Source organism: Lupinus angustifolius, chromosome LG02 (genome assembly GCF_001865875.1).
Source record: "Lupinus angustifolius cultivar Tanjil chromosome LG02, LupAngTanjil_v1.0, whole genome shotgun sequence".
Lineage (NCBI taxonomy): Eukaryota > Viridiplantae > Streptophyta > Magnoliopsida > Fabales > Fabaceae > Lupinus > Lupinus angustifolius.
The window spans coordinates 24038510-24054900 of NC_032010.1; the positions used below are offsets into that span (position 1 = coordinate 24038510).

At 30.4% G+C, this 16391-nt stretch overlaps 3 protein-coding genes across 4 annotated transcripts; 1 reads left to right on the forward strand and 2 right to left on the reverse strand.

Moving 5' to 3' along the window:
• On the forward strand, positions 3104 to 4110 carry LOC109342078. Its single transcript, XM_019580074.1, has 2 exons — positions 3104 to 3808; positions 3867 to 4110. Exon 1 carries the CDS (start codon positions 3232 to 3234, stop codon positions 3787 to 3789), a length of 558 nt encoding a protein of 185 aa, XP_019435619.1. The 5' UTR covers positions 3104 to 3231; the 3' UTR covers positions 3790 to 3808; positions 3867 to 4110.
• LOC109342080 (ribonuclease 3-like protein 2) lies at positions 7719 to 10277 on the reverse strand. 2 transcript variants are annotated; one of them, XM_019580075.1, is made up of 4 exons: positions 9912 to 10276; positions 9228 to 9380; positions 8576 to 8952; positions 7719 to 8096 (listed from the first exon to the last, which is right to left on the reverse strand). In XM_019580075.1, the coding sequence occupies exons 1-4, from the start codon at positions 10245 to 10247 to the stop codon at positions 7922 to 7924; spliced, it is 1041 nt and encodes a 346-aa protein (XP_019435620.1). In that variant the 5' UTR covers positions 10248 to 10276; the 3' UTR covers positions 7719 to 7921. The 2 variants fall into 2 exon arrangements, with proteins under 2 accessions (XP_019435620.1, XP_019435621.1); XM_019580076.1 differs by lacking the exon at positions 9228 to 9380 and having other exon boundaries at positions 9912 to 10277.
• LOC109342081 (cytochrome b561 and DOMON domain-containing protein At3g25290-like) lies at positions 12657 to 15142 on the reverse strand. Its single transcript, XM_019580077.1, has 3 exons — positions 14424 to 15142; positions 13574 to 13831; positions 12657 to 13071 (listed from the first exon to the last, which is right to left on the reverse strand). Exons 1-3 carry the CDS (start codon positions 15099 to 15101, stop codon positions 12718 to 12720), a joined length of 1290 nt encoding a protein of 429 aa, XP_019435622.1. The 5' UTR covers positions 15102 to 15142; the 3' UTR covers positions 12657 to 12717.

The following is a 16391-nucleotide window of genomic DNA, read 5'->3' on the forward strand; positions in this document are numbered from 1 at the left end:
TTTTAGAGAGAGTAACCAGGAAAACTCGTATTCGACAAATGTTGGTATGTTAGGATTTGTTATATACGAGACTTGAATTCTCAATCTCTTTCACTCTATTTTTTCTCCCTAACTATCAAATTACTGTATAACCTTTTCTTTTTAATTTGTTATAGATGAGACTCGAACCTAATAATTCATTTGTTAAACCATTCCCTGACATTATGTACCAAAATTTATCTTATTTAAAGTGTATATATAAAAAACAATTTAAAAAGGAAAGTTTAATTTTTGTTAACCCCCTCCTCAAAGATGAGGATAAGTAGTTAAAAATAATTAAATGTTCATTAAAAAACTGAGTTCAGTATTTCTTGTGGAACTAAAAATAGTTGATCACAATAAAAGTGGAGTGTACTTGAAAGAGAGTTGTCAAATGTTCAAATCCTAAATTAAAAAGAAATACTCATACAAATCAATACAATATGAGAATATCTGAAATAAAATACTCATGGTCCCAAACCTAACTCACTCATTCACTCCTAGAGTTGCCTCACCCGATTTAGCTACGACTAATAAAAGTAGAGTTATATTGTTGAGTTGTTGGTTTGTAAAACCCAAATATTATTTTATTGAAATGGATTCCTCTCAAGTAGTGACTTTTCAGTATGAGTTAGGATCCTCTCCATCAATATTTCTAATAACACAACTACCCTTTAATTATAACAAAATTACATTTTTTTCTATTACAAATGCAAAAATATGCACTTGTCTCTCCATTAATGGAGAGAATCCTTATTCCTTCAGTACTAGTAATGTGAAAGGAGTTACTTTTTTTTTAAAATACTTAATTTAGAAAAAAAGAAAAATCTAGACCATTAAAATATTATTTTTAACATGTATTACAATCTTATGTATGCACTGTCTTCTCCCGTAATGGAGAGGAGCTGGATTCTATTTTATTATATAAGTTGTGTGCAAATTTAATGTGATAGGATAAGTACAAAGAAAAGGATGACTTGTCCCCAACTTTATCATATTTTATGTTTCAAGCCTATCACATTTTGACACATGAACAAAAGAAAATTTCAAAAAACAAAAAATAAAAAAAAATTACACTTTAATTAGTTTATGACATAGAACATGATACCGGATAAGTGATCTCAGTTTATAAGTTGACATACAAGTCTGGCTGCCGTCGACTTTCTTCATCTATCAATATCTATCTCTATATATCTAAATATTACACTTTAAATATTTATCAATATCTAAAACATTATTGGAACATGTGATCTCTATCCCTAAAAATGAAAGGATGGGGATCTGTTGTCCTAACCGTGTCCCTAATCAATCACAATGAAGCAAAATTTATAAAGTTATGAATATTTAAAAAAAAATTAACTAACGTGACATAATGTGATTGGTTAGAGATATGTTTTGGGACAGCATATCCTTGTCCAAAATGAAAGGGTATTAGGAACTTGATGGAAATTTTCTGTCTCCATTGATGTCCCTTCTGTTATCCCAGACTAATCAAAATGTGTTATTTAATTGAAAAATGAAAGTTACAAAACATAAACTAATATTTTATATTATTTAATATAATTCTATTAGATAAAGATATAAAGACAAAGTACATTTGGGAGAAAGGATCCCAAAGTTCATTGGGAACATATGCTTTCACCAACCCTTATCATTATCATGCAATGTGGTCCAATCACATTTTAATTAAGATGAACAAACATAACATTTTTTTACATGTTTCTCATAACTACTACCTTCTAATAAAATTCATCAAATCAAAATATACTATTGTCAATTGCAATGCATGTTATATTGAAGACAAATAAAAAAATACACAAAACATTGAATTATCCTCTTTATTTTCCTTAATTAATTTCCCTCTTGCATGTTCTATGGCCCCTTATTTCATCCACCAGTGTTAAAAAGTTCGGTTTCTTCAACTTGCAAAGCCTATAATGTCATCTTCTCTTGTCTTGGTTTTATGCCAAGGCCCAACTTAATATTTTCTTTCTACTTAATCATCTCCTAAGCAAGGACACAACAAAATAAAGAAAATGAAAAAGATGCTTCAAATTGTTAACTACTGATTTGTTTTGCTGACATTGATAACGTGTATTGAATGTTCTTCATTAAAATAGAATAAAACTGGCATACAAGTGGAAAAAAAGCACTATGCTTTTCACTTACTTCCAAACAAATACATAACCAGATAGATAGATATTTTCAATTTTATTCTTTGGTTGTATAACATGATATTATTATTCATCAATATGATAAAGTATTAATGGATTGTGCTACCTACTAAAACAAAAATTGCAATTTTAGAAGTTAGAAACTAGTAAGTTATGCCTTAAATCTACTCTTGGTTTCTACATTTATCTCCTAATTTTATTCATTGTATTTCGTTTAAGTATTTGGCCCCTCCATTTTGAGTTGGTGTTGATTTTCATTATGTTTTTAACTTTAGATGGAAAATACTAATATGAGAGACTAAAAACAGATGAACTAAAACAATGGCAACCCATAAATGCTGAGGACAAAAATGTATTGATTCTGGTGATGCCATTTTTTTTAAAAGTATTTAGGTTTTTTTTTGTATTACAAATGGTATTCTATCACCCTATAGTTAATGAACTAATCTTTTCCGGAATGTATAGTTGCCCTTCACAACAATTATTGCTCACACGAATCGAATTATGAAATTTTTGGTCATCCTAAAGATCTAACGGCGCCTTACACTATTAAAACAACAACATGTTGGTTTAAAGTATTTAGAATGTGTCAGCATTTCTTCATCCAAGATAATGACAAGGAAGAAAATCCATATCAACTCAAAATGAAATGAGTAAATTTAAGGATAACCATAAATGTATGAAATTAAGCCTTAATTGTTTGCACACCTCACTTATTTTACCAATAATGTTTTCTTGACTGCAAGTTACATAAATAATGTATAATAATTTTCCCAAAATTGTCAGCATTCAGCAGCACCTACAATTATATATATTTGTCCCTTTTTTAGTGACACTGACAATGCATATTATACACTCATGCAAGGACATTATCATTTTCAACTATTAGCCTCTCTCTATATATATATATTTCTAGAACCAGAACCTGAATTATCCCACACTTATTCCTATTACTACTTCCTTCTACCACTAATTCCTCTTCATCTTTCACATTACTTATCTTACTCTTTGTTACTTTTCACATCATTAATAAAAAGCCATGAACAAGGTTAAGAAATCTGAAGTTATAGTGCTCTTTGTCCTAGCTCTTCTCCTTGTCATCACACCCTCTTTACCTTCATCTCTAAGGCCAACCTATCTTTATTTCATCTTCAATCTTCTTATCATTGCACTTGGTGCTGAAGCTGGTCTTCTCTCAGCTTTAGAAGATATCAAACAGAAACCTACAATGCCCTCAGAAGTTATTATATCTGAGAAAAGAGAAGGTTCCAACATAACTATAACTAGTGGAAGTGATGTCTCGGAACACAATGAAAAGAAGCCTAAGGTTGTTGAAAAATTTGTATCTGCCAAGATTCATGTTGGTGTTGTTAAGGTAGATAAGGTTAACAAGTGTCCTTCAATGCCAAGTATTTTTTTCATAGGAAGTGGAGAAGCTGATTTTGAAGAAGTCATAGATGATGATGAGGAGATTGTAGCAGAAGATGAGATAGTAGAGGGAGTTAATGGGCAAGAGCTTTTTACAAAAGCTGAGGCTTTTATTGGGAACTTCTATAAGCAATTGAAGATGCAAGGAGAGGAATCTTGGATTTATTAGAAAAGCCTTTTAGAACTGCACTAGCTTCTCTAGAATAAAATATGATATTTGCAGTAGTCTTCAATTACAAGAATCGTTTCAAATGATCTATATCTTGCACTATGTTTGTACAGATTTTGATATATCATTATTAGAGGTTAGATTTGTTTCATAATTTGTATTATCATAAGAAAAACTATTGTTAAGAGAATTAGAAAAAACATGTTCTTATGTTGTCTGATTTCAGATGCATGTTTAAAACTAGATTACTGCATGACTATCAATATTTTACTGGGATTTATGTATAAGATATGGTTTTCTGTCTATTATATTTTATAAAGGAATATTATAACATGACATATGTTTTTTTGATGATATCCATGTAGCATGTACCTTGTTATTTTAATCAAAATTGTATATAATTAATCAAACTGAGTCAATTTAATCTCTTAATATAAGTTATCAGCATATAGTATGTGCAGCTAACTCATTTATAAATGACTAATTTCAATGTAGTTTTTGCAAAATTATTTTCATTGGCCACTTATGAATTGTATCAACAATTTTCTTTTAGGGTTACCTAACTAGCTGTCCTATTTTTCCTAAGTCATGTGAGGACTGATGATGAGATAGTCAACTTGTACAATATCATATATAAAAAGGAATATTGGAAGAATGCAAATGGATGAATTTTATTAATATCGTAGAAAAATGATATATTTCCTACTAAATTTTTTCTACTTCCTAATCCTCCTAATTATAAGAGAGTGACATATATATTATAAGGTGATATTTTATTTATTATGATTAATTTATAAGTAATATGTGTAACTTTCTGGTAGGAAAATTAGTGAAAAATATAATAGTAGAATTGAAAATTTGGTAAATCATCAATTGCCCATACATTAATATTAGCAAGAATCAATGAATACTGTCCAATTTTGGTGAGAATCATTGCATACTCTTTTTAAATAAAAAAAACTGTCTCCACAAAGCATCATTTTTCTTTTGAAAAATAGAAGATAAAAATACTAACAGAATAATTATGCTGTAAGCAGGGTTAATATAAGAAAATTTTGACTTTTTTTATGTTAAACCTCCAAATTTATTATATGTTTAGTGAGCTGTGAACTAATACTAATGGATTTGATGATGGGTATTGTATTTATAGGATTAATTTTATTCATAAGTGTTACTTCATCATACCAAAAGAAATAAGGATCAGGTAATGTTTGATAGAGGCAGTTGCATTTATTATATGTTTTCTGCAAAGTAGTTGTTCACTCAAATTTATGGCATAAACATATACTTATTTATTTGCATCTACATAACTATTTCACCCTATTATTTCAATTCATCAAAATCCACCATATATATATATATATAGTAGTTAGTATTCTTTTTAAATGGCTTTTGTTTAAGCTGATAACAAGTTACCATCTTTTAATAAGAAAGCAGAAAAGCATTGCCACATATTATTTTTTCCTATGGTGTAAATTGCCTTGAATGTTCATTCAGAATATATTTTTCCATAGTTGTTCTCTCCATTTTGTTGTTTTCTAAGGTTCATAATAATTTTTTTATTTTCATTTCTTTGCTTTTGATCTTTGTGATGATGTGGTCATCAATCAAAATGTAAGATACCATTTCTTTTCTTTTGATCTAGAAATTCCATTTTTGTTTTGGTATGTGGCTATGTATAGAGGTTACTCATAAAGATCCTTTATCTTACTTTTATTGTTTTATTCCATCAATATTCCTCAACCCTTGCATTTCCCAAGACAGAAAAAAGAATTATATTAGTTTATGGTCCTGTCTCGTAATCAAGCAATGATCCTCTTCGTTAATTGAGAGTCAAGTATTTGATTTTACTTATATTTTTAATAACAAAAGTGTCATTACATTATATATAAAAGGATAAAAATATCTTATTATATTATTATTTTTTTTGTTTTTTTGTAGTATTTACTTTTTCATTAATAGAGATGATACTTACCCCTTGTAAACTTTGAAAGAAATAAACTCCTATGTCATTTTAAGGTAAAAGAAAACTAATATCCAAACTAGAGTATGAGATGAACTTTTTTCCAAAAAATAAGTGAAGATAAAAGCTAATACCTAAGATTAATTGACCCTTCCATTTGTATCCTAATAAGGTTCAAAAGTATAGAAAACCAGAAGTATTAGTGCACACTCAACCTAAGTAATTTAAAACAGACCCTTGTATGAAATATGAATGCTTTCGAATGGATTTATTCAGATTTTGAGGTTAGTACACTTAAAATGTACTTAATTTCTAATATGTAACTATGTATGAGTGAAGATGAATTTACTGAAATCTTCAAACTAAGTGAAACATTTTCTTTTGGACTTGTTTAAGATAAGCACAATAAAATTCCTTATCCAAGGGAACAAAGAACCAAAATGTTTTATAGTTTAGCTATAACATATCTTTCACCATTTATGGATGTTTTCCATGCAGACAAACTCATGTATCTGCAATTTTTCCTTCCCTTTTCTGAGTGGTAGAGTGCAAGAATAGACTTAATTATTGAACTCTTAGGGTGAGTTTTGCATTCATCATACATTGTTTTATATACTAAAAAAGCGTTGGTCTAGTGGTATAAGACTCAGTTATATCCCTGAAACTACCAAAATGTCAATGGTTCAATTCCTAAAAGCGACACTTGTTGGGAGAGACAGTCATGCATCCTAAAATGGATTAGTTTCTTAGCAAAAGGTGAGGGAATATCATTAGTAGTACAAAAAAATACATTATTTTATATAACTTTGGATAGCTGGAGCTCATGTTTACTCTCTCTCAAAATTGTGTGCAAGCAAGAGAGTTGTGTTGAATGAGAGGAGACTTGTGTGCAAGCAAAGTCCTTTAAACATGTCCCATATCAATGTACTTTTCATTTACTCATCAAGGCCTACAAAGCAGTGTGTTTGACATAATCCTAATATACTTATGTTTTGTTATAATTGTTAACTTGTAGTATTCAAGGGTGACTAGGTAATAAAGAGGTTTTAGAGTAAACTGAACTATTGTAAATTTCATGTGTAAGGATATAGATATTACAGGACAACATTGTAGGTGAAAATTTTAAGAGATGTGAAAGAAGGTTATAAGCTTGGAGCAATTCTATATACATCTAAAAACATTTGCTCACATGTATGTAGATGGTTTATCCGCGTGACTATTTAATGGATGGTTCATCCACCTAACTATTTAACGGATGATCCATTTATGTCGATGTGAGTAGTGATTTCTTGAATATTGATAGAATTGCACAAAACTTGGTGTCTCTACCTTTCAAGTTCAGTTTCCCTAGTCTTTTAATAGCTGATTATCCAAAGAAATTTGATTATTTTTTTACCATAAGCTTAGTTTACTCTTCACTAGTTTACTCTTCACATGCATGATTTTTCTGTGAAATATGATGAAGCCCTTAGGTACAGCAAAAGAAATAGATAAGCTAAATGTAGCAGAAGGTTTGACAGCATTTTAAAATTTCTAATAAATTGTTTGTTCCTTTTTTAATGAAACATTAAAAATTTCTTCAAAGGTTACATGATGCAACTTTTATATGCCTCTGAGCTACAAGAGCTCATATGGTGTTTCACAAGCAGAGACTAAACGTGAAGGTGTGAGGTGCCATTTCCATTCCTTATCCAAATTCTAGGTGCAATTAAACCACTTTATGTGGCTAACATGTGTGTATAACAAAGATTATACACTCAGCTCATAAAGTCAAGAAGATCAAACTAAATGTATTCAGCTTTCATCTCCCATTTCAATGAACCATAGGTTGAATTGACTTAGCTTAATTGAGTCATGCTTTGAATTCTCTATAATTCAAAGAGGTCTACCCGGATTCATTTGTCTACAATTATTTAAAGTAACTATGGGATTTCTTTTGATAATTCTAATCTCAAATCATATTACATGCAAGATTAGCAATCTCAATTACATGATCAAATTACCAAAGTACTTAATGGTAACCTTCACATAGCATTCATAAAGTTGCAATGTTGCCTGGTTAGAAGAGTAATTTGAAAAAGAAAATAAGACAGCTACACTATCATGCTTAATCTCAATAGAGAATCTACAATGCTAATTACTTCTAGTTGGAAAATCCAAGATTTAAAATCACAAATAATTAGATTCTTGTAAGGCTCGAATCATCAAGGATGCTGCAGAATTCTCTGCATCCTTCACCCGAGACTTTTCATCCCCTGTCATTTCGAACCTACCCTCTTCGGTTGCTATCTTAACAGAGCAAACAAATTTCTTTTCATGCGGAGGGCCTGCATCATTCTCAATGCTGTGAACCAATGCAAAAGAGTTAGCTTCCAAAGAGAATCAAAACCTTGACATGAGCAAGTAAACTAAAAGAACAGATTGAAACCAGAAAGGAAGATAGCTAGTTGAAATTTTGCATCAATAACAAATACTAACTGTTGATATTTGACAGCCATGACTTATTCATTCAGTTCTTGCATACTTCTACCTTTTTTATAAAAGTAAATTTGAATGTGTTTCTTATCAGAGCATTATATAGCTAGGTTTTGGATATTAGTTTTATTAACTGAACGACTGATCAATAAAAAACTCATAAATTTGCCAAGACAATGCATCCTTGCACACAATTGTCAAACACAACCAAGCAACACAACTTTAGGAAAGAATCAGATGCAGTTATATGGGATCCTAAAAAATCTTCAACATGACATCATAAAGGAAAGATGCTTTTTCTTTCAACATTTCCATTGCAAATGAAACTAATAGGCTAGAAATGCTTACAAATATTCTGGTTTGGACCATTTTTTCTTCCCACAAAGCTCATGCAACACTTGCTTGGCTGCATCAATCTCAAAGTTGCCATCAATTCCAGGGCAAAAGTCGAGCAAGCTAGTACTTGTAGGTACTAAATTAGATAGTTTATGTAAGGCAGCCTTGGCAGCATCAAGTCTTGCAATGTCCTTTTGATCAGCAGAAGCGGAGGCGACAAAGTGTCCATCAACATGGACACTTGCAACGCTTTTGGCACCATTCCTCCAGTGTTTGATGTCAACTTGTTTCCCATTTTTTTGACAGACCTCGAATAGCAGTGTAACAGGTTGTGGTTGTTGCACAAGATCACCCGGCGTAATTATCGGCTCCAAAAGGCCTCTAACTATCTGCAAAAACAATTATTTATCCTTAAAGACACCACACACATAAACTGATAATTATCCCAAGTATACAAACATCAGCATGAGCCACCGCAAAGCACAGGCTTAGCTTACAAACCCAGATTAAATTTATCACTTTGAATAGCTAATAATTGATTTCAAATGTAACAACTAAGAAAAATAATAATAATCACCGAAGTTTCCAAGTTCCATTCCCTCTAAACATACCAGCACAAAAATATATAGATTGCTAAGAAAACATACTACTCAACTATACTAACCACCCATAATCTTTTAAGGTCAAAATCAACATCCACGTAAATTGCAGCAGCCAGAGACTCTACAATGTCTGCAAGAACCTTAGGAGCTTTCACCATTCCACCATAGCAAACAGGATCATCCTCTTGAAGCACAGCTTCCACAAATTCTTTCACCTAATATTCATTAACTCATCATAATTATTTATCACACTAAATTCCTACATAAAAGGTCTCACTTTTCGCTCAGACGATCGAGCAGATAATCACTTAATTTAACAAAAAAACACAGTTAATGGAATTGGAATGTATTCAATATAAATTAAGAATCAATGTTCTAATTTTCCAAGGTTAACTTCACATTTTAGGGTACAATGAATCCACTCAAAATCACTTTTTTATGAGGTTTTTTCCATTCAAATTTGAATTTGCACTGCACACAAACAGCAAAGTAAATGGAACAACTTTTTTCGGTAATACCAAGGGTATCCCCTCATCTTTTTAATAAGGAACTAATACCTTTCGGGGTTGATGGCTGCCCCTTCCAAAAAATATACTGTCAGGAATTGAACCATCGACCTTGGGTTGGGTTCCGGTGGAGCTTTATACCACTAGACCAACGTCTTGTTGGCATTAAATATACCAATGAAAAATGAAAGGCGGTGGTGGTGGTGGTGGTGATAATAATAAGGGTAATAAAGTAAATACCTTTATGATAAGTGGAGGGGAATTATGGCGGAGAAAGCGGTGGAGATTATGGCGGACGGCGACACGAGCGAGCTTTTCAGTGCTGACATTGGCGGCGCGGAGGAGAGAAAGTTGAGCAGGTTGAAGATTAGGGTAAGCAAGAAAAAGATGATTACTAATTGCATGACCCAAAATAGGATCACCTAAGAATTCAAGACGTTCATAAGAAACAGAACCAGGGAATGAAGAATGTGTCATCGAATCTTCTACAAGCTTCTTGTTCTTGAAGGTGTAACCTATTATCTTCTCAATTGATGATGAATCATACGACGTCGTTGTAGTGCTTATAGGTGGCATTTTCAAATAAAGGGATAGTTATGAAGAGAGGGTCAAAGATTTTTATGTTCAGTACTCTTCTTCTGCTCTGCTATTGCTACAACTCACATGTAACAAACAACTTATAACTCACGCTATCCTCACTCAATCAATATAATACAATATACTAAGGGATTGTGAACAGAACCACTAAATTAAATTAAATTATATAAATTATTCTTCTACTTATTTATGCTTATATAAAGTAGTGATTTTTATATATATTATATTCACCGAGTATATTCCTAACTGAAAAATAAGTGTGAATTTTTAAAGAAAAAATAATAAGTGTATTGATGCTTTTGTATAGAACAAAAAAAAATGATGAAAACAAATTGACTCATCTATTATTTGTTTTCATAATAATATAATATCTATATTTTTTTTTAAAATCCCACTTATTTTTCATATATGGGTATTCAATATAATATATACATAAAAATATGTATTTTTTTGTAGGTATAAGAGTGAATATATTATTTGTGTAATTTCATTAAAACTGAATATGTATCAGTTTAATTTACTCTAATGATAAACATGTTTAATATATTCAGGGCGGGATTGTTAACATGATAACATTGTAAGAGTTTTTTACATTATCGTTGTATCATTTGTCATTCATTTTCAATTATTATTAATTTTTTTAAAAAAGTAATCTAAATAGAGGATAGATAATATATTGATTGTGTATAAATCTTTATACAATCAATACATAAATCTTTATAATATATTGTCGGTTAACGTTGCATGGTATTATGTATTTAATTTTTATATATTTCATTTTTAGAATTAAAATCTATTTACTGTGTGTTACGTGTACTTTATATTATAATTTTTTTTATTATAATGTTTCATTTAAGGTGAAATATGTGATTAATTAATGTGTTGACGATGATTACTTAAGATTATATATTTTTTTAAAATTAAATAATATTAAAGGCGAAGTAGGAAGTGAAAAATACATCATAATAAAAATTACTCCATATAACTTTATATATAGTATAGATAATAATATAATAATGTACGTTTATTAATTAATTTGATATTGTTTACGGTCAATGATAACTTTGCTTTTAATTTTTCTAAAAATTATATAATTTTGATCATTATTAGTAAATTATTTTTATTTAAAATCCAAGCATATTATTGGACCAAGAAAATAATAAACATACAAAATTATAGCCTATAAACTTTTGTGGATAGGACATACAAAATTTGTTTTTGTCCATCATGCCTGCAGACATTTCTATTGGGCAATGCAGGTTGTCCTTAGACTTGATATAATAAAAAAAGAAAAAATCAAATAAATTATAATATGATGTCTTTAAAAAGTTGTAATATAATGTTGTAATGTAGTATGGTTTGTACAACTTCATATAAAATATCAAAGATTTTTTAAAAAAAAATTCTTCAACTACTTTGTTTAATTTTTATTTTATTTTATTGTATTAAATTTTTTATGTTTCTTATCAATGTTTGTGGACTGCTCACATATCCGTTAGTTCATTTTAAAATGAGTAGGTCATGTCATTTTATCCGTTAAAACAATGCGGGCATCTCACGCCCGCTTAAAATATTTTGGGCATGGGTCGGACGGCCAGTTTTGCCATCTCTACTCATGATGGTCTTTTTTTATAGTAATGAATCTTTATCTAAACTTTAGGAGTAAGCAATATTTAGTAACAATTTATAAGTAAAATGAACCGAGTAACAAAAATATAAAGAAACATACATGATTTGATTAGATTAGATGTATAATTCTTAGCTATTTATTTTTCAACATAAATCATTATATTGTCTACAAGAAACTCACCATCCATTAATTTTATTACATAATTTTGTTTGATTATTTTCATTGTTGAAAATGATATTAATGTAGTAACTAAACCACAATAGCTAAATAAGACAAATAACTGGATTTTAATATATCATTAACGATATATGATTGAGAAAATTTCAAACTTAAATGACTATCGACACTAAGAACAAAATATTGATATTAACATCTCAAACTATCATTCTTTCACTCATTAAGATTCATATAGGATAAAAAACTTAGACAAAAAATTCATATATTATTAGTATTAAATGTTTATATTATCAATACATACAAAATCTATTTCATCAAGATTAAGAACTTGATCTATCATGTATAATTTTTAGAAGAATCATACAATTTGCGCTATATTTATTTATCACACTATAAATTAAAGGAATTTGTGAGCTTCAAGTAGCATCTTCATAAATATGTCATTTGGGTGCACGTAAAGGAACATTTGTTGTTCTAAAAAATGTGTCATTCTATGTGTCACTTCTTATGATTTAAAAGTTTAATAATTAAGTATTTTTTGGCAAATTATAATAAGTGAAACATAGAGTGACACGCTTTATGAGATAACAAATATGTTCCCATAAATGAAAAGGTAAAATAAAAAGTATTAGAATAAATTTTTTAAGAATGTTCATGTTTTGCATCTTCCCCCACCTGCCCCTTAAAAGCTTCATCAGTGGATGTTGGGGTTTTATTTTTATTATTGTTTCCTTTGTTGTTCTTCTGCTTCTCCAATTTGTACAAGATGAAACGAACCCATGTTGCAATCTCTAAAGTTATTGTGACCGAACCCAAAATAATGAGAATGCCAAAGTAAGCCCATTTCCAACCGTTTCCACCTTGCATAATGGAAATTCCTTTGAATATGTTTATCACTATAATAGTGATTAGTCCATAACCAAGAAAATGATGATACATATTCCAATATTTGCGGTAATCATCTGTATCCTTTGGCTTTAGGCGAAAAGCTAACATCTGAAACAACAAATGTTTCATTTCACTGTGTTAATACCCATGCATGCACCTTCTTAGAGTAACACACAATTCTCTAGTCAAAATATCTTTCTGATCAATCAAAGAAAATGACATATTAAATGATACACTTTTTGAGAAAGAATATAAGTTCCCACAATTCTCATATAAAAGATTTGGCCGTTTATGAAATGGGAAGGATAAAGTTATCACTCTATCACACACCCCAAAATTGGGAGGAACACAAAAAGATTGAACGTAGTGGAGTCATTCAAGTGCATTTAAATTAAGTAAAAAAAAGTATGAAACAATGTTTTATTCTATTTCATTCCAAAAATTTCCATCCAATTATAAGTGCATAAAAAAAGCACTTAGGGTTATAAATGGATGATGAATTGACATTTTAAATGGATGATTATGTTAATCTTAACTAGAAAGAGAAGGAATAAGTTATAAGTGCATCTTAATATTAATCAGGGGAGAGAAAAAGAGAATGAAATATTACTTGGACGGTGCTAAGTGTGAAGATCAAAATGCCAAATGTTCGATGAGTATGGAAGGTGAAATATCTTGTTGCATGTCCAAGATATAGTCCAATTATCCAGCCAGCAGTGCCAATGAGAAAACCACATACTTGGAAACTGATATGAATGTAAAACCACGTTGGATGAAATTTAAAAGGAAACACTCGAAAGTACCTCGCTATTATTACTCCAATTGGTAACATTGTTCCCCATCCAATCATGTTTAGAACTCCATGTACCTATATAGTTCAACCAGTAACCCACAGTTATATAATCATCTTTCCTCTACTGATATGATTTAATTGGGCAAAAATCACTTCTCCCCGATATTGTCTCGGGCCAATAATTTATTGTCAGATGAATAAACGAAAATTCTTAAAATCATTAAGTAACATTTTAATTGGTTCAGGACATGAGACTCTATCTTTATTCTAGTATGATTAATCAGCTCTTAAAAAGATTTATAAGATTACCCCTTTATATTATAGAATCTTATTTTGTTTGATTCTAGTCTATATTTCCTAAAGGATACGACTTGATGTACTCATATTTTAAATGTATATGATCCCGAAAGTTAAAATGGTGTGAGCAGTGGTGGACGAAGCAGAAGCGAGAATGTAGGCTTGAGTAACGCAAACGTTGGTAAGAATTCAATGCCTCGAAAACCTAAGGGTTCCTCTACAAGGTTTGTCCACTGAGGTTGAGTCGAGACACAGTTCGATATATCAGATCTTTGTCCATTTTAATTACTTAACATGTGGTAAGATTAGCTAACCTTCCATTAAACTATAAACAATATTAATGGGTACATGAAAATGAATTACTTCTTACCGATCTGAGGTAACTACGGTATTGTCCAGTGCTGGTGCCAATGCTAGAAGACAAGTTTATGGTCTCTGTGCTATCAACATTGTGAAGAGTTGTTGGATGCTTCAATGGTTGGTTACCATCACCTATTGCATGCCCTAGTTGCCACACATGGTTCAACCTTGTAATGTTATACTCTTTAGGAAGAACCACTCTAGCAGATATGGTATACAATTCAGACACTGCATCATTCTCCATTGACTTTTTTGTAACTTCAAGTCCAATACTTGATGGCAAAAGCTTGCAACCATGTTTGGTCTCTATAGTAATATCATATGTGTTTACTATCATTGACCCATCAGAGTGTTTAATCCCTATGATTGCTTTGGTTCCAATCATTTCAGCCCTTTCTCCTGGGTTCACACCCCATGCTATCCACCCTTCATTTGAATTGATTCTTGCACCAAACAAGATATCAAGTATGGTGGAGTTAGTGCCATTGTAATGGTAGTTCCATGCAAATTCAGCTCCTTGAGTTCTCAATGTCTTGCAATTTGTGATGTTCCTTTTGTGGATGAGTCTAATAAAGTCTTCACTACAGGATTGTTCACCAAAGGCAATGGAGAGAAAGGCCAATATAAAAATGGTTAATAGTAACAAGTTAGAAGATGGTGACATACTTTCTTGGCCTTTCTTCACCATCTTCTCTATTTCTTTTGGTTTTTTTATGTATGATGGAATATTATATATATTTATATATATATATATACAGAGAGAGAGCAGAAGAAGAAGAACAATTAGTGAACTATAACTTTTGGATATGCCAAAACGTTTATTCCAGCTAGCTAGGTATGTTCTTTTTGCTTTTTAACTTGATAAGAGTGTTCTTTCTCTTTTCTAAAGACATTGGCTGATACTTCTTCAAGAGGAAAAGAATTTACAAAACCTTCAGGCTATCTTTAAAGTTTATACTATATGTTAAACATTTTTAAGAAATCTTGTTGTCTATTTAATAAGGTTGCTGATTGATTAATATAATGTTATGGAAATGGGAAATAACCTTAGCTTAGCTGATAGACATAGATCCATGCTCCAAATGTATTCTCAATTCATGTCCTAAATCAATCAAATATTGCAACATAAATAAATATAGAAAGTAGCATTTTTATATTACTTACAAAAATTTAATTAATTCAGAACAGGAAATAAAATGACCTTGAAAACATGTGATCTATGTCACGGTTAATAATGCATATAATTATTGGGATTGGGTTCTTAAATTGAGTTTGCTTTAATTAACTATGGCCATATGATTTGTACATTTAGATAATAAAACTAACATGTCGTTATCCATATAAAGACTTGGGCTACACCAATAGCAAATTAAAAGATATAGTCCAAGAATTGAACCTGTTTTAGAAGAGAGCTCGTGTATCATGCAGCATCATGATTTACTAACTTTGGAAAAAGAGAATGTAAATAAAGATTCTGAAGATGATTTTTACGTGACATGAAGAAAATCCCCTTCACTTTTGCTCTTTTTCTAAGTTCCCTAGAGCAATAATAGTCAAGCTATTAATGGCACTTATTTGTTCTATTCATATTCATTACTTTATAAGGCAGTAACCTATATTCCATTCATAATACTTTCTCAACACCATAAGAGTATTCCGTATGTTAAATGTGTCACTCTTTACTCGTTAACATTTTTCACTTAAAATGAGTTTGTGTAATTTTTTTTATTGTTAAGAGAATTTTTAGGCTTTTTAGTAGAAAGACATAATATTATTCTATCATATCATAGAAATGAGTTTGCACATGTATAAATAATTTGGTGTGATTTGTAGAGTGCTTCTTTTTTTCTTAGTTTTATTGATGATGACCATTCTTCAAGAAAAGTTTGGGTTTATACGTAATCAGTTTCAATCTTATGTTGAGAGACAAGAAAGAAACTAAAATATATTGGCACTAGTAAATAGTAACGGTACGTGG